Genomic DNA, 27792 nt, shown 5'->3' with positions numbered 1-27792 from the left:
ACAGAAGGGTTGTTAGTGGTTAAAAACTATTTTGCATTTATTTCTCACACTTTATTTTTATTTTTTCCACTTTTAAACATAATTTTTCATTGATTATTGGGAATTTCACACAATGTACCCTGATCATCCTTACTTACCAGCCCTCCCACGCCCTCATGCACACACTTATTACCCACCATTGTGGCCTCCTCTCTCTTATTTTTTTGTCCATGTAGTCACTGGAGTACAGTCAAACTCCTGGTGGCCAGTCCCTTAAAGAAGAGTGAGTCCTTCCCCTCCCCCACCCTCTCCTGTGCCATCCATTTGTGGAGAGCTACATTTCAGTGTCCTTATCACAATCTTTAAAAGTTCTCTCGGTGGTTTCCTGTTTAGAATGTTACTTTTTGGGGGATGGGGGTGGAGGTTAGGTGTTGTCACTGAAACGTTCTATGTCCCTCTTTGTCATCTGTGAGTCTGCAGTCCTCAGGACCTCTAAAGAGGGAGCTTCCTTGTCCTTTACAGTCAGGGGAAGCACGGATCACGAACCTCCACATGGTATCTGCTGAAAGCACGGATGATGACATCCACGCGGCCTCTGGTGCCAGCATGTTCCACAGACTCAGCATGGTCTCCAGTGGCAGTAAGGGTCATGGGCACCAACACTGTCCTCCCAGACAGCCCAGCCCACAGACATCAACATGGCCTTCAGTGGTAACAAGGGCCACAGGGGCCGTGGACACAGCAGCAGGACCAGGGACCCAGACACAGCCCCTGGTGGCAGCCCGGACCACAGACATCAACCTGGTCTTAGGTGGCAGCAGTACAGGACATCAAATTGCTTCAGCCTCTCCACAGCCTAAGCACAACTCGGTTCCTCCCCCATTCCCACCCCTCCACTCAAAATTCATTCATTGAAAAGCTATGGAGCCTATAGCATTTCGTTCAGGATATATACTTATATTTAAATATATATAAATATATACATATTCATACATATGTAAAGTCACATGTATTTATATATGTATGCACAATTACACATTAAGTGGGGAAAAATTTAATCCCAAACAACACACTGAATTCAGCACAAATGAGAAAGAGTAGGGGGTAGCTTAGCTACCAAAGGTGCTATTGGCTTTGCAAGCCCGACTGCCCAAGTTTGATCCCTGGAATTCATGTTGAAATCCCCATTTCCTAACCACATTCCACATCGTCCTCTGCTATATGGTCCATTTTTGATAGTTGCATTTGAATTTTTTTCCCAGTTAAAGAAAATATTCCAAAATTTAGTAATTGATTATAAGAACCATTGTTTTCTATGACAGCCTGCAGGTCAGAAGTGTAGGGAGCTGAGCTGGCCACTCTCAGCCTAGTTTCTTTCCAGACTTCACTCAAGGGACACGGCAGGGCTGGAGTCATTTCAGACAGAGATGGGAGACGTGGCTGACCTGAGACAGGTGGAGGATCTCAAGTTGTTTCTCAGGTGCTGGGATGCTTGCCTGAGAAGTGAGGTTCTGAGGCTGACACAGAAAGCACGCATGCTTATAGACAGACAGATAGACAGACAGACCCACAGACTGTTGGGAGAGGACTGCAGACTTCCTTTCAACCATATAGGAATTCACAGTGTGCCCACCGAGGTTGCTTGGAGTCCCTGGTTTGCCTCCATTCCATCCCACGATGCTCAGGCGGATGGTAGCTTTGGCAATGTTGTCTGCTGTGATGAAATGAAGAAAGGAAATTACACCTGGGTTCTTAGAATCATAGCAGTAAGACAGTCTTACTAGTTGAGTTGACTACAGTAGTCACATGACCATGCCGGAACTCATGGGCACCTAGGTAGAGTCCTATGTGGCCTCTGTTATGTTCAGATGTCAAGGGCCCTGCAGAGGCTGAGCATGGACGCTTGCTCTGTATTTGATTGATGGGTGCTGTGAGAGGTGACTGGATCCTGAGGGCTCAGCCTCCACCAATGTCTTGTTTCACTCATGGCTTCCTGATTTACAGCCTCACAATAGCGAGGTGAGGACAACTTCCTGAGATGAAGCCTACCTGTTGGAAGATCCTGGAGGTGTGTCTATCTTACCTTTGGCTCCTTTGTGGTCTCTGGCTTCCACATGTCACCAGGCGGAGTTTTGCTCTCTCCCATGTTCGCTGCCAGTGTGTTCTCCATCTCCATGGGCCTAGAAGCAAGACACTAGGACTAAAACTCCGGAATGAAGTCCAAAGAAGCAATTTCTGCTTTGAACTTCTTCCAGATAATCAGAGATGAAGTCTGACTAACACGTTGCAGAGGAAAAACCAGCAACAAGCTGACATAAGAATCCATTTTTGAACAGCATCAATATTTTAATACTTGCACAAAGCATTCCAGAATTCAGAACAACATGATGTTAATATTTCAGATTGTATGCTCATTGTAATTTTTGAATCTTTTAAGGAGCAAAGCTTTGATGATAAGTGTTAGTTGCCAACTTGACAGACTCTAGAGTCACCCATGAGACATAACTCTGAGCACACTTGGAGTCTTTAGAATAAACAAATCTTTGGGAACGTGGAAGGAGCCAACTTAATTGTAGGCTGGACCATTCCTATAGACTCTGCAATGTATAAATGGAGACAGTGAGTTGGATACAATCACTCATCCTTCTTCTTTGTGGTGGATTCCGCACGACCAGCTGCTCCAGCTTCTACTGCTTCGTCATTTCTGCATTGACGGGCTGGACCTTGAACTGAGACCCGAAATAAACCCTTCCCTCCTTAAATTGCCTTTCACCGCAACAGAAAACGAAATGAAGGCAACCACCTTGTATGGATGCAACAGTGTGAGAATTGGATTTGTCTGCCCTCCTTATCCTTTGACTTAAAGAACAGAAAATTGTAGCATTGTTTAACATCTTGCCCCATCCTAGTCCAGGGCATGTATGGATGGGTAGAAATTCTGAAGCCCTCCCTGGCAAGGACATCTAAAGCTGGTGCTGGGATAGTTCTCCTGCGGTATGGACTCCTAGAAGGAGGTGCCTCGATCTGAAGGAGGCTGATGAGAGGAGCAATGGGCAAGATGCCCTGGAGTCCACTCCTGTTTTTTCTTGCTGCTGAGTGGTTTTCCCACTCTGACTGTGGCCCTGGAGTGTTGGAGTTAGTGTGAAGTCTCCCAGTAGTAGTGTCCCGAGCAGATTGTGGGCGAATTTGTTGTTAGATATGAGTGAGGTGTGAGTAAAGTCCCCTGTATGTGCATGTTTGCCCCGGGCTGGCGTTGTGAATGTTTTGTTGAGAGGCGTAATTGTGTAGTGTAGTGTCTGTGCGAGTGTGGTGTGAGCATGAGAGCAGCCTAGATTATAGTTGGGGGAGCTGCGTTTCAGTGTTGTACTTTGTTTTCAGGAGAGGTGAGTGCGGGGGCTGGGGGTCTAGTTGTTTAGTTGAATTCTTCCAAAACAGTAGGAAATATGTAGGCAAGTATGTCATAACTAGGAAGCTTCAATTAGAAATACAGAGGCCTGAATACTTGACGGTCCTGTTGGAAGCCATACCTGAAGACACTTTCTGAGCACATTGGTGGAGATGTGGGAGACACGGTTACAGCAAAGTGGGGAGCCTTTGGCACAGGCTCAGATGCTACCTGGTGATGCTCTTAGCTCTTGGATAGGTGGAAGCTATCTGTCTGTTAATACATTCCAGAGAGAGCTCGTCTTCTGAGTCACTGGACAGTGACAAAGATCAGGGACAGAGAAGAGCAATTACCAGTTATTAAGAGGACTAGAGATGGAGGGCTGGAGAGAGGGCTCCGTTCCCACGGGATCTGATGTTCTTTTTGGACCTTCATGATTACCAGGCATGTGCAAGATGCACATACATGTATACAGCGAAACACTAGTGTGCATCAAATAAATGGCCTTCCTTCCTCTCTCTCTCTCTCTCTCTCTCTCTCTCTCTCTCTCTCTCTGTCTCTGTCTCTGTCTCTGTCTCTCTCTGTCTCTGTCTCTCTCTGTCTCTGTCTCTGTCTCTGTCTCTGTCTTTCTTTTTCTTTTTTTTTTGGGGGGGGGATGGCTAAAGATGGCCACAGCTTTTCAAACCCTCTATGGTCAATAAAATGCTAATTGGGCAGCCATACAGAGTGATATGTGGAAGTTGTTGCTTCTTTTGAGAAACTTTTAGTTTTACAGGGCTTGAAAGCAGCAGGCAGTTACGTTTCACATTTGTGTGTGTGTGTGTGTGTGTGTGTGTGTGTGTGTGTGTGTGTGTGTGTGTAGTTGTTTTGCTTCTAGGTTGATTTCCACAAGACATCAGTTTTCACTAAATTTCTCTGTAATCAAAATATTCCTTTGGATAATTTTATCTTACAACTTTCAGTGACTTTAATCCCATGAAATTCTTAGACATTATAACCTCAGTTGTTTACACACACTTTAGATTTGGTTCTCACTGATAAAAACCCTAGAGGAGTTGGGTCCCCACCCCTGGGGAGAGCGGATAACCCTAGTAGTGCAGAGACCACTTATTTACTACTCTCCCCTTAAGGAGTGTAGTAAGCACAACCTTTGAGTTGAAAATGTCACCATTTTCCATCCACAGTCTAAGAAGTACCAGGTGCCTTTCCTGGGTCCTGTCAAGCTGAGGCCATACCAGGGAAAGCCCTACCATTCTGGAACAGAGACCGGGTCTTTGTTCCCGGAACCCTTTGGATTTGGAGATGGCTTTCCAAGGTAAAACTACTCTCTACTGTTAGACCCCAGGTTATGACTTGGGACACTGCATCATAGGCCTTGGGGCTCCTTCTAGACTTAGAGATGACTAACACTGAGTGTAAACCTGATCCTCAGCTACCCTTGGGATGTCTGCTACATAATATATCTAAATAGGTGCTGTTCCAGCCATATGTCCAAAGGGCCCAGTCTTTCCTTGTTCTATGGCCATTATACCCCTTGGATAAAGGGCCACCTCATTATCTTGGCAATAACATCCTTCGTGATCGTAAAAGTTTCTGCAGGCCTCTGGACAAATGACCTGAACTCTCCTATATACAGGACTTTAGGGAACTATACTCTCTTCTAACTCCCACTGTCCCTTCACCATACTGAGCACAGGGCTCCAGGTGTCTCCTGGCCCCTCCCTTCCTCACCTCGCAGCCCTACTCACCTTCTGTCCACTGTGGCCCCAGGATTGAGGGTGGCAGTGGTAGAGGCAGTGACAGCAACACCAGCATTGATTGAATGGTGATGGTGAATGACTCTGCTTGCTTATTTAAGAAAGCCTGCCAAGCTGACAGGAGGAAAGTATACACACGGGGTGAACAGCACATGACTGGTTGCCATCTTGACTTTGGGACTAAAGAGAGTCAAATTATAGCCTCACCGCCATCTTTCTTAAGAGCAACAATATGTCACATGAACAGGGAAGCCCGTCTCAGAAAGATACTTTGAAATTGATATAAGGGTTTTTTTTTTTGTTCAAGTCTCATAACATCTACTATAACTAAGAGATACAAGTTTATAGCCACAAACCTTATAAATGATCATATCTTTTAATGTGTTCAGAATTATTCTTAAAGTCATGTTGAGAACTGATACAGGTAATGATTAAAGCTTTATTTAGCCTCCTGTTTTCTGTTTGCTAGATGCACAGTTTAGAGCAGATATGTAGAAGCAGACATAAATTGTCTTACCCAGATATGCTCAGTAGGTTCTAGCCCTCAAACCTGTCAGAGCCCTACTGAAAATGGCATTTAAAATCTTAAACATAAGATGCTTAAAATGACTGAGACTCCCAAGTCCTAGTAATGGCACCTGAAGATCTGCAAGAAGATACGTACACAAGAAAGGATTCAGTCCGGATTGCAGATGATATCCACTGGGAAAGACTATGTCATTTCCTTGCCTGCTCCTGAATCCCAGCCTGCACGAAAAGCCAACAGGGACACTGGGCATGCCTGGCATTGCCTAAGTTAAAGCAAGATCAGCCTCCTAAGTTCCTCCTCCACAGGAAGGCCTCTCAGATTCGCCTGGCCAAGCAGCTAAAGATTGATCTTGTCCTGAGACCTGTACGCACAACGAAGCCATTGACATCACAGGGTCCTAGTGCGGTGACTGTCTGGGTAATGGGTGAGTCTGTCATTTTAAATGACACCTAGGCCTTTTAAATTACAATATATCCTTCTCAAGTCTCTGAGGATTTAGAACCTGGTGATCACCAACTGGTGTCTCATGGTAAGTAATGGGATAGGAAGAGTTTGTATTAGGTCTGAGGATATGAAAGCTGCCAAAAAAATTAAGGGTCTAAGAAAGTGTTTAATGGTGTAGGAAGATGTTCTGAGGTAGGTAAATGCAAGTTATGAGGGATTTATCTTTTTGTAAACTTAAGATTCTTGTAATCTTCAGGGAATCTTCTTGAATCCACCTCTCACCAGTCAAAAGAACTCAAGATAAGTTCTGTCAACTCACAGCCTATTTTCCTCCACACCTGCCTATTCCTGGGAGTGGGATCTCTCTAGAGCAAATACACACTTGGACAAATGGGACATCACTTTACCAAAAAGAAAATAATCTCCTAGGGCCTATTGCAGTCTCCAAAGCAGAAAGAGCTCTCTTCCTTAGGACAATTAAACACCACTGCTCTAAATTCACACATTGTGGTACCAGAGAACCGACGCTGAGGCAAATTCTATAGATAAATCACAAAACCTAAATCAGGGACAAAACTTCTATAAAGAATCAAAAGCCCAAGCTGAACAATACTGAGAGTGAAGGAATGACCAACACTGGAAGAGATGTCACCATTACCTCTCCAAAATCTTGGCCTGAAAGGTGTCCATTTCAAGAAGTAGACATCCAATTTCAAGGAGCTGGAACACTATCTAAAATAAAGCAAAGTTTAAATGAACAGGACCTGAAGGTCAGCTAGGAAATTTAAGGCCATATGTGGCTGTAGCCATTAACATCTCAGAAGGGATGTGTTATAGCGGTAGAAAATACAAATTAATAGCACATCAGTTTCAGAGGCTGGCCCAAAAATTAAAATACTACAAAGAGAAGATCTCCGCAATGATATTAAAAGGAAAAATGAGACGTCAATAATTAGCTGAAATGGATCCAGATGAAATTGTGGTAACTTTTACTAACTCAGAGAGTGCCTCGTTATGGACACAAGATGAACCTTGGCAAAAAGCAGGCAATAATTTCTTGGGAGAAATTAACAACAGTCAGGGAAAGCAAGCAACTTCAATTCATAAAAAGAACAAATTGGATTCTTCATAATATAATTAAAGGAATTCCAATTTCTGGAGCCCTTACATTTTGCACTGATGCTAATGAATCAGGAAAGGCAGGATATAAACCAGAAGATATAAGCAAGATGGCTGAGAGTCCCTATAAGTCAGTTGAAAAATCTGAATCATATGTAATACTCATGGTGTTATCAGATTTTCAAGGGCCTCTTATTATAATAACTGACTCTCAATATGCAGAAAGGCTTGTTTTACACATAGAGGTTGTTGAACTTGTTCAGGATAATTCTGTATTGACCCCACTATTTAGTCAGCTACAGCAAATGATCAGACATAACAGTCATCCACTATATATATAACTAACATAAGAGCCTATGCAGGCCTTACAGGCCCTATGACATAAGGTAATAATGAAATTAACCAGTTATTGATAGGAAGTGTACCAGAGGCTTCAAAATTACATAAAACAACCATTTTAACAGCAAAGATTAAAAAAGAATGGTCTATCACTTGGCATCAAACCAAGGAAATTGTTCCTCTGCATACTGCTTCATGCTTTCTCTCTCAGGCTCCCTCTGACTGGGCAGTCTGTGAGCCATTCAGTCAGAAATCCCTTGGTAAATGGTTACCAGGCCATTAATACCAATTCCATGGTGGGCCCGAAATGTCTTGCCACCATACACTATCTTGAACTCAATTAAGTCACCACATGAAAGAACACACCACACAACAACCTCTAATCTAACTGATAAGATATAATTTGCCCATCTAGACAGCACAAAATCCTGTGAACACCATTCTCTTAAAACTAGTCACAACAGGGCTGGAGAGATGGCTCAGTGCTTGAGAGCACTGTCTGCTCTTCCAGAGGTCATGAGTTCAATTCCCAGCAACCACATGGTGGTGGAATGCTGTATACATAATAAATAAGTCTTTTTAAAAAAATTAGTCACAACATCCTGTATCTCTGCTCAGAGAATTATCTTTTTTTTTTCTTTTCTTTTTTTTCCGGAGCTGGGGACCGAACCCAGGGCCTTGCGCTTGCTAGGCAAGCACTCTACCGCTGAGCTAAATGCCCAATCCCTCAGAGAATTAGGATGCCAGCCATGAACTTTCTCAGCACATAGAACCTGGAAGGCAAATGATGCCAGCTTGCCCTCCTTTGACAATACCAATTTTCCTACTTCTCTTTGGGCCCCAGAAGGGAATTCTTCCTCCCAATTAAGCTAGACACAAGCAAATGAAGATTGTTGTCCTACTCCCTCAGGTTGGGATGGATGGTTCTGGTTATTTTATGAATTGTAGACATGTTGTCATTTTAAGGGATAATTTGCTAATGTTGTAGATTTGGACAGGGAGGAAACTAGAGAGCTTAGACTCAGGGATTTCTACCTTTGCTTTTCTCTTCTCTATCTTTCCTTCTTAGGAAAAGGAAGGGTGCGTGGAAGAAAGAAGGAGGGACATAGTAATATTCTAGACATTAGAGGAATAGATAAATAGGGATATGTTATCAAATTTACTCTTTAACAAAACATTGTATAGCCACATATTAGTAGAAATCTTTATCATTGATGCAAATTGGAGTTATAAATTTGCATTGGTACAGAATTTATAGATTGATGTAGATCTAAGGTTATCATTAGTGTGAATTTCTTATATTGATGCATATTGTTACTCTTTGACAGTCACTGTGCCTATGCATCTTATCTAGAATATAAGGCTTAGACCCAGTCCTTCTAATAACTGATATTACAAACTGTTCATGATGATTGAATAATGCAAATAAATGACAGATATTAAACTCATAACTACATTATGTTCTTATTTGATTATAAGAAACTATTTTTAATTTACTCAAATTGGAATGACTAGGAATAGTTAAGGTTTATCAATTCAGATATACTCTACATAGATAGTCTTTGAACGCATCAGAATTCCACTCAATATGATATTTAAGGCCATTTCTTTATTAAAGATCATTTGACTAGGGTCATATCTGTTCCTGACAGTACCCACTTCTTGTTTTAAAAAAAATTGAGCATCAGTGGACCTTCTCCAGTTGTGTCAAGATAGCCAGTAGGGCAAGATTTGCCTCAGTTCATCTACGGACAAAAATATTGTCCAGGAAAAGACACACTATGTGAAATAGTCATCTAATAGGTCTGCCAAGATAGAGTAAGCATTCCTTCATAGTTCTGCTTTACAAAGGTCTGTCAGATGATCATGGCCAGAAGGCTGAAGACTGAAGCTCCAAGGTTTTGAGGAATGAGGGACTGTCCAGGTTAGTCAGCTGTCTGGACAAATTGGGTAAGTTTTGCAAGTTATGCTTTGTGCTTCCTATATTTTCAGGTAATGTTTAACTCATTCTTAGATTATGGTGGGGTTGAAGATAAGCTTTAGTCTCAAAGGCAATTCAACTTGTTGACCATTGAGAGAGATGATATAAATTTGGAGGATGGTTTTTAGATGGTAATACAAGCTAAAACCAGAAGACAATTCAGGTATGGAATTGCAAGTTCTTTAAGTTAGGATTGGTGATAGAGTTCTTTATCTAAATTGACAAATATGATGGCCTGGGTGTTAAGTGTATCTTATACTTTATATATGCCTGATTAGGATGGTTGTGCTCAGTTTCTAACTGAGAGAAAAGTCTTTTATTTGGACAGAAAGAAGGAAATGTTTTTGGTTGCCCTGGTGCTGTTTGTATTGATGTTAATTCTGCTTCCCTAAGTGAGGATGCCCTGATGATGAGTTTATCTTGTACTCAGGTGATTTCATGTCAAACTTCTCCCCATTTAAACTGGTAAAATAAAGACTGGAGCCTGTGATTGGACAGTGGAAGGGAAAGGTGGGGTTGGAGGTTTTAGAGAAGAAAGGAAAACGGACAGAGGAGAGGAGGTTGGAGGAAGATGGAGCAGAATCACATGGCCTGCAGAGGCTGCAAGTAATAAGGGATCTAATAGCTGGGGAATAGATTAATGTAGTGCAAGATTTAACTAACCTGGGCATATACCTTATAAATAGTGTAACTGAGGTTTGTGGGCTTGCACAGGCTTATTGAGGATACAGATTTACTGCAACACAAGGACACATCAAAGGGATCATTCAACAGAATCAAGTAGGCTTTATCTCAGGGATGCAGAGATGGTTCACTATAGCAAAATCCACCAACGCCATCCAGTATATAAGCAGACTTCAAAAAAATCACATGATCATCTGATTAGATGCTGAAAAATCCTTTAACAAAATACAACAACCCTTCTTGTTAAAGTATTGGAAAGATCAGGAATCCAAGGCATATATCTAAACATAATAAAAGCATTTTACAGTAGACCAATGGCCAATATCAGAGTAAATGGAGAGAAACTTGAAGAAGTCCCACTAAAATCAGGGACAAGACAAGGCTGCTTACTCTCTCCATATCTATTCAATATAATATTTGAAGTTTTAGCTAGAAAAATGAGAGTACAAAAGGAGGTCAAAAGGATACAAATTAGAAAGGAAGATGCCAAGGTATCTATATTCACAGATGATATGCTAGTGTACATAAGTGACCCCAAAAAGTCAATCAGAGAACTCCTAGAATTGATAAACAACTTTATCAAAGTGGCTGGGCATAAAATTATCTAAATCAAATCAGTATTTTTCCTCTACATAAAGGATATCCTAGCTGAGAAGGAAATTAGGGAAATAGTACCAGTCACAATAGTCACAAATAATACAAAATATCTCGATACAACTCAAACCAAGCAATTGAAAGATCTGTATGAGAAGAACTTCAAGTATCTGAGGAAAGAAATCAAGAAGACCTCAGAAGGTGGAAAGATTTCCCACGGTCATGGATCAGTAGAATTAACATAGTGAAAATTACTTCTTACCAAAACCAATGTATGGATTCAATGCACTCCCCCTAAAAATTCCAATCAACTCTTCAGAGAGATAGAAAGAGCAATTCTCAACTTCGCAGGGAATAACGAACCACCTCGGATAGTGAAAACAACCCTCAAGAGTAAAAGAACTTCTGCAGGAGTTACCTTCCTGATCTCAAGCTGTACTACAAATCATTAGTGATAAAACAAAAAAACAAAAACAAACAACAAAAAAACCACTGCATGCACAGCCTTGGTACAGAGACAGAGAAGTAGATCAGTGGAATAGAACTGAAGACACAGAAATACACCCATACACCTATGGTTACCTGATCTTTGACAAAGAAGTCAAAACTTACAATGGGAGAAAGAAGCATTTTCCACAAATACTGCTGGTCTACCTGGGGGCCTGTATGTATTAGTTAATGCAAGTTAATCCATTTTTATCTCCTTGTACAAAGCTTAGGTACAAGTGGTTCAAGGACCTCCACATAAAATGAGGTACACTGAATCTAATAGAAAAAAATGTGGGAAATAGCCTTGAATACATTGTGGCACAGGGGGAAATTTCCTGAACAGAACACCAATGACTGAGGCTCAAAGATCAGCAATTGGCAAATGGGTCCTCATGAACCTGAAATGCTTCTGTAAGGCAATGGACACTGTCAGTATGACAAAACGACAACCTATAGATGGGAAAAAGATCCTTACCAACCCTACATCTGATAGAAGGCTAATAACTAAAATATGCAAAGAACTAAAGAAGCTAGAGTACAAAAAACAATAAATAAAATTTAAAAAACCCAATGAAAAAATGGGGCACAGAGCTAAACAAAGAATTCCTAACTGAGGAATCTCAAATGGCTGAGAAGCACCTAAAAAATGTTCAACATCCTTACTCATCAGGGAAATGCAAATCAAACAACCCTGAGATTTTACCTTACATCAATCAGAGTGTCTAAGATAAAAACTCAGGGAAGAGTAGATGATTGTCAGGATGTGGAGGGAGAGGAACACTCCTCTATTGCCAGTGGAATTCCTGAAGAACCAGCTACATCCCTCCTGTGCATATATCCAAAAGATGCTATATTATGCCACAAAGACACTTGCTCAGCTATGTTGGTAATAGCCTTTTGTATAAAAATCAAAAGCTGGAAACCACCCAGATGTCCCTTAACAGACAAATGGATATAGAAAATGTCTTATATTTTTACAATGCAACCCCTCAGCAATTAAAAATGAGGACTTCATGAATTTGTGAGGCAAGTAGATTGACCTAGATAATACCGTCCTGAGTGAGGTAACACAAACACAAAAGAACATACATGGCCTGAACTCACTGATAAGTGGTTATTAGCCCAAAAGCTCAGAATGCCCACGATAAAACTCACAGACCATGTGAAGATGAACAAGAAGGATGGCCAAAGTGTGGATGGTTCAATCTCACTTAGGAGGGGAAACAAAATAATCATGAGAGGCAGAAGAGGAAGGGAATGGGTGGGAGAGAGGAGGTGGAGGTAAAAAGGGATGGCAGGATCAGGTATGGGAAGAGACAGGAGGGCAGTCCAGAGGGTCAGGAGAATGAATAGAAATACGTAGCACTTGGGGTGTGGTGGGGAACGGAGGGAGGAGGGAAACCACAAGAAAGTGCCATATCCAGGGATGCAAGTGGCTCCTAGGACCTAATGGGGATGACATTAGCCACATTCCCAATAGTGGGGAGGTAGAACCTCAGGAGAGCACCGCCATTCGGTAGATATGGCCCCCCAGTTGAGGCAGGGGGCCACACACCAATCTCAACAATTTCCATTGAGAATTGTCTAAAGGAAATGCAGGGACACAAAACAGAGCAGAGACTGAGGAAAGGCATCCAGACACCACCCCACCTTGGGATCCATTCCATCTACACACAATAAACCCCTATACTGTTGCTGATGCCAAGACCTGCTCCAGACAGGAGCCTGCTGTGGCTGTCCTCTGAGCGTCTCTGCTAATGCCTGTCTAAGACAGAAGCAGATATTCACAGCCAACCACTGGACTGAGCCAGGAGCCACAATGGAATAGTCAGAGGAAGGTCTGAGGGAGCCGAAGGGTCTTGCCACCCCATAGGAAGAACAACAGTATTAACTAACCGGACCCCACACCCCCTGAGCTCCTAGGGACCAAACCACAGTCCAAAGAGTATACATGTCTGGGTCTATGTGTCTAGCTACATATGTAGCCGAGGATGGCCTTATCCTGCATCAGTGGGAGGGGGGCTCTTTGTCCTGTGGAGGCTTGATGCCCCAAAAAGGCAGATGCTAGAGGTGTGAGGCAGGAGTGGGCAGGTTGCCTGGGGACGAACCCTCTTATACGCAACGGTGAGTGGAGTTGATTTGATGGGTTTGTGGAAGACCAGGAATAATGGGTACAAGATTTGAAATGTAAATATATAAAATAATTAGTAATATAAAAAAGAAATTGTTGTTAACAGCAAAGTTTTGGTGAGGCTAAAAGAAAGGAGACAGGCATAACAGAGAAAGGTTGAGTGATATTTCTGAAGTGAATAGAGATATAACTGATTGGTGTGCAATGTCACAGATGAGTGGTAGACTGGCCACTTCTGAGGTAAGAGGCTCTGAGTTTGATCCCTGGCACCACACACAATAAAAATGGTTTCGATTTAAAAAAAAAAAAAAAAAAAAAAAGCATGTACCGTTAAAATCGGAAAAATTTCTCAGTTCTGTTTATTTCCTTTACAGGATAGCATGCTTTTCCGTCATTGATCCCGCCCCCTATTTTCATTTCTGGAGCCCATGGTCAGATCTAGGTAGGAGCCCAATCACAGGTCAGCTGGTTTAAAACTCCACCCACAGGATATCAGGTTCTTTCAATGTTTTCATTCATCAGAGGCTCATTGCTTCAGCAAGAAGAAGGTGCAGATCCTCCCTCCCCAGATTGCTTGGAAACAGGAGAAAACCGTATGTATTTAATGAAATGTAAACTAAACTAAAGGGAGAGAAGGGAGTTTCATGAAAGGAGCTGAAGCTCACTCCTGTTAGCCTGCCACCTTGGTTTTTATAGATGGGTGGTGGCTGTGGTGGGTGGGGTGGGGAGCTCTGCAGGGGGTAGGAATGTATTTTTCTAGTATGGTCTTTCTTACTTAAATATGTTGGGGGAAGTGCAACCAACAGCAAACTTGTTGTATCCTCTTCCCAGGCATCTGGAATTTGCACTCCACTAACTTTCAGAAAGTGCTATAAACTTGCACCCTAGAAGCAGTGAGGCTGGGATTTCCTTTGATCACTCAGAGTAATGAAAGTGCAGCAGCCATGGGGCAGCGGCAGGTGTTGTAAAGTGTTAAGATTGAAATTATCATCTTCCATCCCCAACCCCCAACCCCTTCCGCACCCCTGGCCCCATGCACCCTGTCCTGGCACAGCAGTCTTACTGAATCCCTCAGATTTTCCTTGGAGAATTTCCCTTTCAGAATGACCGAGTTTTCCACTGCCTTGCTGCCTTCCACATACTTGATTCTGAGTTCCCTACTTCTGCTCAGTAAAATGGCCCTTTTAAGTAGGTTTCCGGATTCTTCCAGGATTCACTGGATGACCTTGGATGGGCTCAGTCTCATCCTGGCACCCAGCCCACACCTCAAGTGCCCTGCCTCCAAACCCCACCTCCCATTTCAGACTCCACAGTAGGGGTGTATTCCTCCTTCCCCAAACTTCCAAGCTGTCAGAAATTCTCCCTCTTCCTTAGGACACTGGTGTGTGGTATAGTCTTTCTGGCCTTAAATGACTCTTGTGGCCTCAGCGAACAATCTTGGTCCTAGTGTTGGATACTGTATCTCAGGTTTCTTTTCAGTAGGGTCTGGTGTGAGATTTATCCCACCTGCAAAGCCATCTACAGTTTTAGTTCAAAATAAATAATGACAAAAGAACATTGAAGATTTCTGCTTAAAACTGCATCTTCTCCATTTTGAAAAAAAAATGTATTTTATTCTTTAACTCTCTTCCCCTTTAACTTAAAAAAAAAAGTATATTTTGTGTGTATGGGTGCTTTTCCTGTATGTCTGTGTGCACTGCGGGCATGCCTGGTCATGCATGCACAGAGGTCAGAAAAAAGTGTTGAATTCGCTTGAAGCCAACTTAGACAATTGTGAGCCACCCTGTGGGTGCTGGGAATGAACCAAGTCCTCTCTCTTCAAGGACAGCAAGTGCCCTACACTGCTGAGACATGAACCACCCCCAACTTAATATTTTTGATTAGGAATAAAATAGCAAATTTCTTGAAGCACAGAGTTCACCATTATTGCTAGATCAAGGGCCTAGTGTCAGCCCTAGAATCTCAGGCCAAGCTCCTCCAGACTGGACAGCCTACCTGCTGTGATGGTTGGAAACTCTGTTCTGGGAGGTAGGGGACAAGCTGAAGGGGAGGGAGATCTAACCATGTCTCCCTTGAATCCTAGGGACGTAATCAATGCCGTCCAGTGCACACCTACAGGATGCTCCTCCACTCCTCTCCAGGACCCTTACACAGGATGAAGAACAGACCTCCTTGAGGCAGAGTAGCAGCTGTGGTCTGTCTGCAGCCTCTGCCTCTGAGTCATTGTCAGGTTCTACCAAGTCAAGAATTCCTCACAGTAAGTCAGAGCTCCTGTTGTGGTGGGAAAACTTACAAAAATAAAGATTTCCTTTGCTCTTCAGACTTTTCTATGGGATAAAAACAGCAACCTGGTCCTCACAGCAGTGGCCAAGGTCCATAAAGCAACTGAATTCAGTAAAAGTCACTGTATTTGCTGTCAGCCTACCAGGCTCTGACCAGGCTTTCTCGAAGAACCACAGGTTCTCTAACCTTTGACCTCCTCTGACTAATACCCAAAGAGAAATCTCATGAGTAATAAATACTATTGTTTCTCAGATAAGCCAGGCGCTTCTGAGGGCCTAGGGTCTAGATGGCCACCAGAGGGCCCTAAGAGACCCCTGACTAAGCAATAATGTATAAAATGGTGAAATTCTAAAATGGCAAAATCCTAAAATGGCGGCTTTTTCATCTCCCGCCAGTGCGGCCCCTGCTGGTGAGCAAGTCCAACAGTTCAAAGCCAGAGTAAGATGTGGTGTTTTGATTGACACATTAAAATTAATGATCATGCTCTTGGGTCATTGTGATGACTATTCTCCATATCCCTTGGGCTGGCTTTAGACATAGTGTACATTATCCTGAGCAGTATTCATCCTTCCGTGCCTTTGAACCCCAGATCTGAAACCACATTATAGAAAATATTGTGTACTCCCTCTCTACTCCGCCATCCCCTGGTAAGAGATATGTTTACTTGCTTGTGTGTTGTAACACTGTTTACAGTAGTAGCTCATGGAACACACTAATGGGTTTCTCTGCTCATTTCATACACAAATTCAAGCTGAATTAAAAGCAGAAAAGCATATTTATTTCACAACCGTTCCAGGGCAAGTTCACCAGTCTCAGAGGACAAGACAGAAGTCCTGCCCCGGCTGTGACAAGGAAGTTTTGTGTATAGATTGTAGGTGAAGGAAAATGACCTGTCTGCCACAAGCTGGGCTTATGCCCAAGTGAGGTCACTTAGCTAGGGGAGAAGGGTGCTACAGCTGCCAGCAATGCTGAACTGGGCTTTTGGTGCCATAGCTGGGGTGGTGGCAATGGGGGATATCGGCCAAGTCGGAGGCTCCAATGAAAGATACATCAGAATGTATTAGTGGATGAGTGTGGAAAAATTGTGAACTCATATATGATGGAATGTTATGCATTCATAACATACGTTGGGGCGATGTCTTTTGTGACAAACTGGGTGCACCTGGGTGACATGCTGAGACAGATTAGTCAGGCACAGAAATTCCAACATTGTTCATCCTAGAGGAGATCACTAAAATCAGACAGGAGTTTACACTGTTTTCTTGGATTCAGAAAGATTTTTTTAAAGCATGATGCAGAACTAGAAATCACAATGAAACCACTCCTTTACAATATGAAGGGGTTTAGAAATCTCCCAAGATGTGCTTTCTGTAGGGAGTGTGAGGATATCAGAGGAGCACTCACAGGGGAAACTCCATTGCTCACAGCAACTCATGGCTGAGAAATGCTGGAGCAGGAAGTGAGCACATGAGAAGTTCTTATGCTGTCTTTAAATACTTTTTATAACTATTAAGAATGAATTGTGAGAGTTCTGTGTGGATCCAAATTCCAAAGGCCACACACAGTTCAGTGCTTAAAGCCTTCTCATCCTAAGTATCCTTTTTCTTCCTTGTTCATGAGATAGAAGCTTCCTGGTGTTTTATGTGTGTGAAAATGAGGAAAATGCAATGGCTAAAGTCAGTGGAAACTTTGTAAAAGCTATAATCTGCACTTAGGAAAATTAATACACGTGCATACTTTTCCCTCAATTTTGAAACATAGAATCATGCATTCATCATCAATATATATATAGAGTCTGGAGAGTTGGCTCAACCATGGAGAACATTTATTTCTCTTGCAGAGGACTAGGGATTGATTCCCAGCACCCATATGGTGGCTCTCACACCCACCCCTAACTCCAATTCCAGGGATCCAACATATTTTCTGAGCTCCACTAACACTAGGCATGCATGGAGTATACATACATACATACATACATACATACATACATACATACATATGCATAAAGGCCAAAAAGCATTCTTACACATAAAATAAATAAGACTAAAACAATATTAAAAGTATATGCAGACCCCCTCCCCTACCCTGCTCTCCCCATTGTCTATTGGAGACTCACTCACTGCTCCCCTGCTGCAGCCTTAAGTACTCACCTTTGCAGACGCCGTACAGTGGATCCATGGAGCAGAGAATCCTGCCTCAGTTCCTCCATCTTGTCAGAGCAACCTCCTCAGCTCATCACTCACAGTGCAGTGCCGAGCAGTAGCCTGTCAGGAACAAGCACTTCGGGGAGATGCTGAGAGACCGTATGCACAGCCCTGCTGACCCAGAACTCTGCTCTCAATTCAGAATTTCTCAAGAATCTCACCAGCAAATGTTATACAGAGAGGTTATGAAAAGCTGGAAGGAAACTTGTAGAGAAGTGAGAGGAGGAAGCGAGTAGTGGCAGTTGGTGGTCTCTGCTCAAATGTAACTGCAAAGGGACCACATCCTGTAGCTCTCTGACCTCGAGTTTGCATAAGCTTGCTGGCTGGCTTAGTATACAGACATTTTGGGTTAGGAGCCTATGGGACATTTGTCTTGTTAAAGTGGCATGAGAAAGGGCACACAGGCATGTGGTTGGAGTAGTTTCTTGTGTTGAGAGGTTTACCTTGTCATCAGCTTGGGGATATTTCAATGGTCACAAATGTGTCATTTGTACAGGGACCCTTAAGCTGCTGCAAACAGTCACATAGAGATTTCTTGAAATTTAAATGCAGGCTGTCCTTTCCAGCATGGGGACATGTGGGCAGGATGGGAGTGTGTCATATTTTACATGTACAAACAGCTTTGTAGTTGCTGCACAATTTTGCCTCCAAAAGGTGTTAGATCTATTTCAACATCTACATCAACATCAATGTTTAACCATCTTGCTAGCACACAGTCATTTTGCTCTTTTATCTGAGATGATTTTTGCCCAAGCAAAGTTCACAAACATTCTCCCTTACCTTTCTAAAAATGAAATGACTTTACAATATTAAGCCGTGTACTTGGGTCTATAAGTCCACAGATAGACTGTAGTGGTCTTGAATCTTCCCTTTTTTAGCAGTCAGTCAGCAGGTTGTTTCAGTGGCACATACTCAAGTGATGTCACCCTTTCCCTGCTTTAAAATCATTCATCTGTTAAGCTGCCTACATGTATTTGATGTCATTCTGGAGTCCTGTTTTCTGCTGTGCTGTTTCAGTGCCTACTCTGTTGATAGCACTAGGCTGATTAGGCCCTGTGATCTTTCTGATGTTGACCTTCTCCTTTTCAGAATCATGTTTGAATATTCTGTTGTCTTTTTAATTTTCACAGAACTTATCATATAATTTGGTGTTATTACATTTTTTGAAGGCAACCACTCCCCAGGAATATGCTGCACATATAAACTTGTTCAGGAATTGTTGACATATGAAGAATATGGAGAGCTCCTAGTTCATTACACATCAAGGTGTTTATATCTACCTTGATTTCTTTCATCTTTTATTTTCCAAATGTAACATGAGTGAGTGTTGGGCCTGCATAGATATCTATGGACCTTGTGTATACCTAGTGTCCACCAAGGTCATGAAAAGATGTCAGATTTCCACAATGTGGAATTACAGAGGTGTGGGAGTTGTTATATGGGTGCTAGAGTTGAACCCAGGTCCTCTGCAATAACAAGTTAACAAGTTAACTCTTATCCACTGAGCCAACTTCTATCTTTATTTCTTCATGGCTTTACACGTAGTTTTCTTATGCTGATTATGAACATCCCATTTTTATACTTGTAATTTTATGCTTTTTTTGTCATTACTGTAAAGAGTGCTAAGATACTAATTTCCACTTGACAGGAAAATATAACTGATTTTACCAGTGACACCCCATCCTACAGCTTTGTATACTCATTTTTTATATCCAGTCATCTTTGGCAGATGGGTTAGAATTCTTATGTAGACGGAACCATGTCATGTGTGAAGAGAAAGAGTTTCACCTGTTTCTGAGAAGTGTAAAGCTTCTTTCGTTCTTCAAGAAACTCCTTTCATGTGCATGGCTGTTTCCCTGCATGTTTGTGCATCTCATGAATGCCCGGGGCCTACAGAAGCCAGAAGGGGCAATGGAGCCCCGGAACTGGAGCCATGCAGTGTTGTCAGCTACCTTGTGGGTCATAGGACTCAAACCCGGGTTCTGTGGAAGAGGTGTAGGGATCTTCACAGCTGAGCCATTCTCCAGACACCTGACCCTATTTCTTTGTCCTGGTGAGGACCTTCTGGCAAAAGTCTACATGGAGTAATGAACAGACATCCGACTCTTGCTCCTGATCGCTGGGAAACATTCACAATAGTACCATTGAGACTGAAGCCGACTGAAGTTGGATTTACTATTTTGCTGTTAATGGATAACTTTTGTAGGGTTCAGGAAGTTCCTTGCACTGCTATTTTTCACATAATGTTACTTATTTATTGAGATATTTATAGTTTCCCCTCTTTTCTGATTTTGTTAATACGTCTAATAACATCAATGTTTATTTCTAATGTTTCCATTATTCCTTTTAACCAGGTTTCTTTTCATGGATCTACATCTGGAGTTCAGTTGTTTGCATTTCACTAGAATCTCCACTCCCTCTACTATTGAACTTTCACTATTCACCCAGTGTTCAGTCACCAGAAGAGTCCCTGGCAGAAACTCTGTTTCCATCCTCTCTATACTTCTTTCTACCAATGATATCCTTTGTAGACCAGGGCCTTCTCTAAAAGGGTTGGAAGAAGCCTTGCAGGAATTTATAGGCAATTGTTAAGCAGGTATGTGATGAATTTATTTTATTTTACTCAACAAATTACTGAAATTGGCATTATTATATTCATATTTTACAGGTAAAATGCTCCAAGGAAATCTTCCCAGAATCATCTCCCCTGAGTCTCCTGCTAAGCTTCCCTGCTGCTATGGAGTGATCATGGTCCTCAGTGTAGCTGTAGTAGCTCTTTCTGTTGCTTTGTCAGGTGAGTGACTCACTCTCCAAATCCTGCGTCCCTCTGTCCACATCCACATTGTCAGTTATACTCACTGAGCGCTGTGAGCCAGGCATTGTGGGAAGGGCTCCAGAGAAAACACCTGGAAGTTCCTGTTCTCTGGGGACTTAGGTTCCAGCAGGAAGATGTAGTGAAGGAACAGCACAGGCTGTGGTGTGCACAGGAAGCCAGGCTCAGCCTCCCTGGGAAGCTGACATCCAGCAGGCTCTAGACAGTGATGCAGGGGACATGGTACACCTGGGGGGACTGTCCAAGGCAGAGAATCACAAGAGCAAATCTCAAAGGTGAGGACAGAGAAGAGTAATATCGCCAGAAAGATACAGTGCCTCCCACCATGACTCAATGTTATCAGGCTCAATTGCATTTTGAAAGTATTAAAAGGAAAGTTTCTGTACTAATAAATTTATAGGATTTTAGTACCACACTGTTCATCATACTGTAATTAAAATCTTGCACTGTCCTCTTAAGTGTGTGAGTGACCCACACTGTGTACACTACCTATGCAAAGTCCTCACTGCTATCTCAATTAGTAGGCTGTCTGTCAATAGTCGTCCATCCAGAGTGCCTGCTGCTGTAGCCATCCCTACTGTAGTAATCAGTCATCCAAAGCTCAGGAGTGAGGCTATTGTAGAAATGCCCACTGGGGAGCCCTACACTGAGGGAGGATGGGACAAAGGCCCAAGGTGTGAGGCCTTTAGATAAAGGCCCATCATGCTTAGAAGAGGACTCCATGAGATCAGTTAGGAGAGCTATAATCCAATTCACACCTCACAGCAGAGCTCAGGAGGGAATTCCATAAAGAGAGAAGACATGCTTGTTATGATTCCTTGTATTGTCTGCATTTTAGTAAAAAAGACACCACAGATCTTAACCGTAAAAACCTACGCTGCTTGCCCGAGAAACTGGATAGGAGTTGGAAATAAATGTTATTATTTTAATGAAACGCCAAGTAACTGGACATTCAGCCAGACCCTCTGTAAGGCACAAGAGGCCGAGCTAGCACGATTTGACACCGAGGAGGAGCTGGTAAGAAGGGGGCAGGGATTGGTTTGTCTGTCTGTTCTGTTGCATATTGCCCTCCCTTGAGATAGAGAGGTTACCACTGAAGCATGAGGAAGGATCCCATCCCACGCACGTGGAGACCTGGGGCTCGTGTGAGTGCGTGTCATTGGCTGATGCTTGACTCCTGACTGGAGCCCTGAGACATCCAGGAAACATTCTCTCACACAGCGCTCACAGTCAGCTGGAAGGTCAGATCTGCCATTTTACTGGATACCGCATGGTCATGGGCGTTTTCCTCTAAGCTGACCCATGTTGTATACAGGAGACAACTGTTAATAACTGCAGTGGAAGGTTAACCCAGACCTCTCCTGGCCACACAGGAACATGTTGTTATATTGGGTACTTTAGTTCAAATGAGGGTCTTTAGAATTACAGATGTCAAGTGGATCCACTGACCACTGGTGACTAGTACAGCTCCTAATCTGTGCCCCTCAGTTCCTCCCTCCTGTTATCTCTAGAGGAAGCTGTGGAGAGATTCCAGGATCATCTGAAACAGAGACACATGCATTCTCAGCTTGTTGTGTTTTATGACAGAATTTCCTAAAGAGACACAAAGGGAGTTCGGGTTACTGGATCGGTCTGCACAGAGAGTCATCATCACAGCCTTGGAAGTGGACAGACAACACTGCATATAACAACTTGTATGTTTCACAATGTTTTTTCTTCTACTGTGTTTATGTGATGTGTGTGTGTGTGTGTGTGTGTGTGTGTGTGTGTGTGTGTGTATGTGTGTGTGTGTGTGTTGTGGCTATAAGATGATCATGTACTGGGAAGGAAGAAAAAAATGGAGGCTTCGGCTGGGAGTATGCCCTGGATATAAGTTGTGTGCCTCATGCGATGGCCAATCTCTAGGAAACTCCACCTCCTGAAAATTTTAAATCAATTGGATCCTCTCCCTTTTGTTAGCCATCTCCTTGACATATTTAGAGATTGTTATTTCACTCCAAATATTTATCACTACCATGGCATCAAGTGTAGATACTGCATCACCTCTTGAAAATCTTTAGTTGATGATAACTTCCCTGGTGTGATGTACCCAGGCCTGCTGTTGGCCATCAAGGGCTCTAAAACCCTAGGAAGCTGCTTCAGAACTGCAAATCTGAAAATTATCAGTCCTCTGTTTGCATGGTTTTACCTGGTCACGGAAGTAGAGACTCCAGGAACCTTGAGAATCTCCCTAAGTTCTTGTCATCAAAGAGCGCTGGAGACAGTTTTGGATGTGAGCACAGCCATTTTGAACCGACCCATTGTACTGGAATGGTAAAATACAGAACCAGCCACCTCCATAAGACCTTTCAACAATTTACTAAGTGATGCATTTTCTTTCACTTTTCTTTTTTTTCTTTTTTTTCTTTTTTTTCTTTTTTTTCTGGAGCTGGGGACCGAACTCAGGGCCTTGCTCTTGCTAGGCAAGTGCTCTACCACTGAGCTAAATCCCCAACCCCTTTCTTTCACATTTATGCATCTGTAAAATAGTTCAAGAGAGCACTGAAAAATCACCCTTGTGAGGCCACCCACTGCTGCCATTCACATGAACATGGCAGCGAACATTGTACACACATTACAGGGTTCAACATGTGTGAGTGACAGAGGTGAGGTGTCCTGATCAAGTCAACCCCTGATGATGTAAAAATTCCTACATGAAAACTAGTGTATGGGAGTGTGGTGGACTGTGCTTCTGATCCATATTGTAAATAAGTGGAGAAGATGAGAGAGATGATTGCAGGAGTGAATGCAATGGCAGACTCTGCAGAAATCTTTTTTCTTTCTATTTGCTTTAGGGTTCCCATCGGAGGAGATGAAAAACATGGTTTCCTGAGTGACAATGGGTTCAGCAGTGGCAGGGGTTACATAGTGAGGAAGTCGATTTGTAGCAAGCCCAACAGCTACACCTCACAGTGCCAGTAGTTTTGTGTCCTGGGTAGAGAGTTTGTCCTAGCAATCACGAGGAACACAGAACATGCTATCTACAGTGTCTGCATCATTAACAATCTGCTAAAATCATCTTCAGTTCATAATGTGTGGTGACATCTAAGATGACAATTGAGGCATATTTTGCTTGGGAAATCATGAATTGTTCTACATTAAATAAGTATTCAGGTATGAGCTGGTTCTCACATCTTAAACATAAACTGAATCACATCAGTATTAGTTACCTCTATTTTCTTTTTTCTCTTTCTTAAATTATATTATTAATTTATATTACAAATGCTGTCCCTCCTTTTTCCCCCTTCTAGAGTTCTTCACTCCATACCCTCTCTTCTTTACTTCTGAAGAGATGTTCCTCCAACCCCCATCCTTAAACCACCCCACTCTGAGTATTTCCCTTCTCTTGGACTTTAGGTCTCTACAGGATTAGGTGCATCCTCTCCTAGTGAGGCCAACAAGGTAGTCCTCTGCTATGCATGACCTGGGGGCTATGGACCATCCAATGTATCTTTTTTGGAGACTTAGTCTCTGGGAGCTCCTAGGGTCCAGGTTAGTTGATGTTGTTAGTCTTCCTTTGGAGTTGCCATCCCTTTCAGCTCCTTTAATGCTGCTTCTAACCCTTCCATAGGTGTCCCCGACTTCAGTCCAGTGGTTGGCTTTAAGTATCTGTATCAGTCTCAGTCAGCTCCTGGTAGAGCCTCTCAGAGGGTGCAATGGTCTAGCTGGTATGAAGTTGAGCAATCCTCTGAGGGGGTAGTGAGGATGATTGCAGGAAAGATAGAAAACAGATAAAAGATACAGATAATCAGAGGGCTATAGGTCAATAGCACGCCATCCCTGAGTGTATTTCTCACAGCTTTTTATAATATGATACCATGGGAAAGAAAGTCACAAGCCAACAGAAGCAATTTTGTTGAAATGTATATGAGACATTAGTTTTCACCAAAAATCTTAAAACCTTATTATTGTTAGTTTTTACCAAGGTCAATAGAATCTTTAGCTCTTAGTGTTGAACCTCACAAGTTTGGCCAAGGACTGGATGGCTTTTCCTTCACTCTCTGCTCTCTTTTTGTCCCTGCATTTCTTTTAGCCAGGAACAGTTTTGAAGGTGCTGACCTCTGCTTTTATGACCAGATATGAAGTATTTTTTCCATAAGTATTTTTGAATGACTGGGGCCTTAAAAAAATGAAGGGCAAATAACACTGTGAAATGATTCCATCATGACAAAAAGATGATTATTGTTCTGTGGTCTTCTAATATTTTTAGAATCATCAATATTCTTTTATAATACTCGATGATCAACATGAAGGGACACAGGGCTAAAGCCAATATTAGCATTATCAATTTAATTAATAAGTAATGTTTATCAAAATACTTTTAGATTTACTTCTGTTTTCCCTTTTTAATTAAAGTGTACTAAGAATATGTTATAAATGAGTCATTTTGCTTTCGTATTTAATTCTTTGAGAATTTCTGCACCTTGGCATCCCAGTTGGGTGTAGGCAATGAATGACCTTTTAGTTTCTCATCAAGGACCTGGTAACACAGCTCCCACTGAGAAGTCACTGGGATGTCTGCCAGTCTCTCACATCTGTGGTCAGGCCTGTGCTTCTTGAGCATGCAAATCCCTGGTGGCAAAATCCTTCAGGAACAGTCACTAGCACCACTGCCTCCTTTTTCCTAACATGGGGAATTCAACATCACATGAGAGGGATTTCCAAATCCAGAGGAGTCCCCCAAAGAGGACCTGGAGATTTCTGGAGTGAGGTGTGCAGAGAAATGTCATGAGGAGACTGGATTGACTGTTTATGAATGTTGCTCCCATAAACATACTTCTCGAATGTGTACCTTATGGCAAAAATCCTTTAGAAGGAGAATTACAGAATAAAAAGGGAAATTGTAGAGAAATGGCAGGAGGCAACTGCTCCCAGCTTGCTAGCTGCTGGCCGTGAAGGATTTGTGTTCATCTCAACACACTAAGATAAAGGGCAGGCAGACTGTCTCAAGCAGAGGATCCTGGTGCTGTGCCAAGAAAGCTGCAAACCTGAGGAAGTGGCCGTCCTATTTCTTTACTCATGAGAAATAACTTTATTTATGGTTTAATTAGGTATCACACCAAAGAGTTGAACTGCAGACAGGTTTCTCAGTCTGCAAGGACTTTCAGGTCTCCTTGAACCAAGACAGGCTATGGCTAAGTAAACAGCACCTGGTGGGAATGAGAAACCGTGGTAAATCATTATTGTGTTTTCTGTATAAAAGATGCTGAAATGTCCAATAAAATATGTATTGTTATTCTGTGTATCCCTTGTGGTCTGTTCATGTGATTCTACCCTTGGGACAGCAACACACTAGACTTTGATAAGTGGACTCCAATTACAGGACACTAAGTAAGGAATACAATTTTTGCAGATGGCTGTAACTTTGGTGAGTAAACCTTCTTGCAATGGTGTAACTCTGCTTAGAAACTCATTGCATAAGGCACTTATGAAAAATACTCTCCATTACAGGGAAAAATGACAAGCTATCTATGCTTAGTATTTCTTTTCTGTAGCATGTATATAAGTGTATGAGTATATATGTAAACATGTATGAATATATGTGGAGTTGATAGTGACTGAAGGTGTGGCCTGGCCAGAGAGAATGTGTGTGTATGAATGTTTGAAAGTGTAAGTGACCTGTGCATATTTGTCTGAATAAAGCAACTTAATTCTTTTTCCTTCCCTTAAGGACCACCAGCAATCAACCTGTTGACTTAATTCCTAGCTGCTAAGCAGCATGTGTTAATTTCCAGATATTAGTGCTTATTAACGTACAAGTAGTAAAACGTTAAGCAAGAATTAAGCTTTTTAGCACAGAATTGTAGGAATGAGTTAAGTTCACTGAGAGGGATATATTTACTAAATCAGAGTTAAAGAGAAAAGAAGTCAGAATTTTTAAACCATAGAATGGGCAAGAAAGTTTTTAGACTCTTTTAGAAGTTATCAGTAAGCATTCATTATAGATTTTGGGAATTGGCAAAGGATGAAAAGGAATGTAAAAAAAGGCTGTTGAGTAAGGGGAGAAAACTCCTCTAAAGTTTGAGTTAATTTGGTCCTTCATTTTTGTAGTATTTTAGGCTGTGAGACATATATGTGCAGAGGGCTGGTGTTCACAAAGCAACCTTCTTATACCTGTTCTTCACATTTTTTTTAACCTTCCTATAATCAGCCTAACTTGTACTGGCAGGACCGGTGAGAAAATGTAGATAAGGGAGCTCATGAAAAGGAATATGAGGAAGATACAATAAATTCAGCAACCATGAAGAAGGCTGAGATGAGACTTTAAGTCAGCAAGGAGAGAAGAGTGGAGTTTCAGAGAGGAAAAACCTGTCTGAGAAATTTTGAGGAATGAGAGAGAAGATGAAAGGAAGCTGTTCCAGAGGTGACGCAGAGGCCTGCAGCTGGGATGGAGGCCACAGGCTGCAGGGGTGGTCTCCATCAGGCTCTGTCACTGTGTGCTCACTGCATGAGCACTCACTGAGCCCCCAGGGGACTGCAGCAGTGAGAAGCTGGGGGAGAAATGGTGTGCTCTGGTAAAGGAGCAGCCCAGCAAACAGGACAGCTTTGCAGATTTACAGCTCTGATGTGGGTAAGTAGTTAATATTCTTTGTTTTCATGGAGATGGCCTCAAATTTAAAATATAAACTAATACATATTAGAGGAGTTAAATATAAATTGTATTCACTGAATACAGTTTGTATGCAATAATATAGTTAGTATATATTATATACAGTCAATATAAGCCATGTACATTAAATATTAATCCTATACTTTAAATGCAGATTATATGCACTTAATACAGATTATAACACTGAATGTAAGCTATATAGGTTAGCATATACATTATATGCAGTGAATAAAAATTATATGCATTAAATGTTAGTGATATACTTTGAATGAAATCCATATATGTTAAGTATGAATTAAATATGAGTTATAATCATATCTGTGCATGTCTACAAAGACAGGCAAGTCTGAAAAAAGCCTACAGAGCTCTAAAAATGAATCCCACACATGCTA

The 27792-nt window shown here is 42.1% G+C and overlaps 1 protein-coding gene and 1 long non-coding RNA gene across 3 annotated transcripts; one reads left to right on the top strand and one right to left on the bottom strand.

The window, feature by feature from the left end:
- Positions 1-29: 29 nt before the first annotated feature.
- On the bottom strand, positions 30-18188 carry LOC100912974 (uncharacterized). Of its 2 annotated transcripts, XR_015687041.1 has the most exons (4): positions 17865-18188; positions 6753-6826; positions 2063-2159; positions 30-1693 (listed from the first exon to the last, which is right to left on the bottom strand). It is a non-coding gene; the product is annotated as an uncharacterized LOC100912974 (long non-coding RNA). The 2 variants fall into 2 exon arrangements; XR_015687040.1 differs by lacking the exon at positions 6753-6826.
- Clec2d2 (C-type lectin domain family 2 member D2) lies at positions 13945-26026 on the top strand. The gene is made up of 6 exons (NM_001085402.2): positions 13945-14024; positions 15515-15688; positions 20587-20712; positions 21590-21768; positions 22339-22445; positions 23586-26026. Exons 2-6 carry the CDS (start codon positions 15526-15528, stop codon positions 23710-23712), a joined length of 702 nt encoding a protein of 233 aa, NP_001078871.1. The 5' UTR covers positions 13945-14024; positions 15515-15525; the 3' UTR covers positions 23713-26026.
- The last annotated feature ends 1766 nt before the right edge of the window (positions 26027-27792 follow it).

Source organism: Rattus norvegicus, chromosome 4, assembly GCF_021556685.1.
Source record: "Rattus norvegicus strain SHRSP/BbbUtx chromosome 4, alternate assembly SHRSP_T2T, whole genome shotgun sequence".
Classification (NCBI taxonomy): Eukaryota; Metazoa; Chordata; class Mammalia; order Rodentia; family Muridae; genus Rattus; species Rattus norvegicus.
The sequence above is the reverse complement of the archived record's forward strand: the minus strand, read 5'-3'. Positions and strand labels throughout refer to the sequence as shown.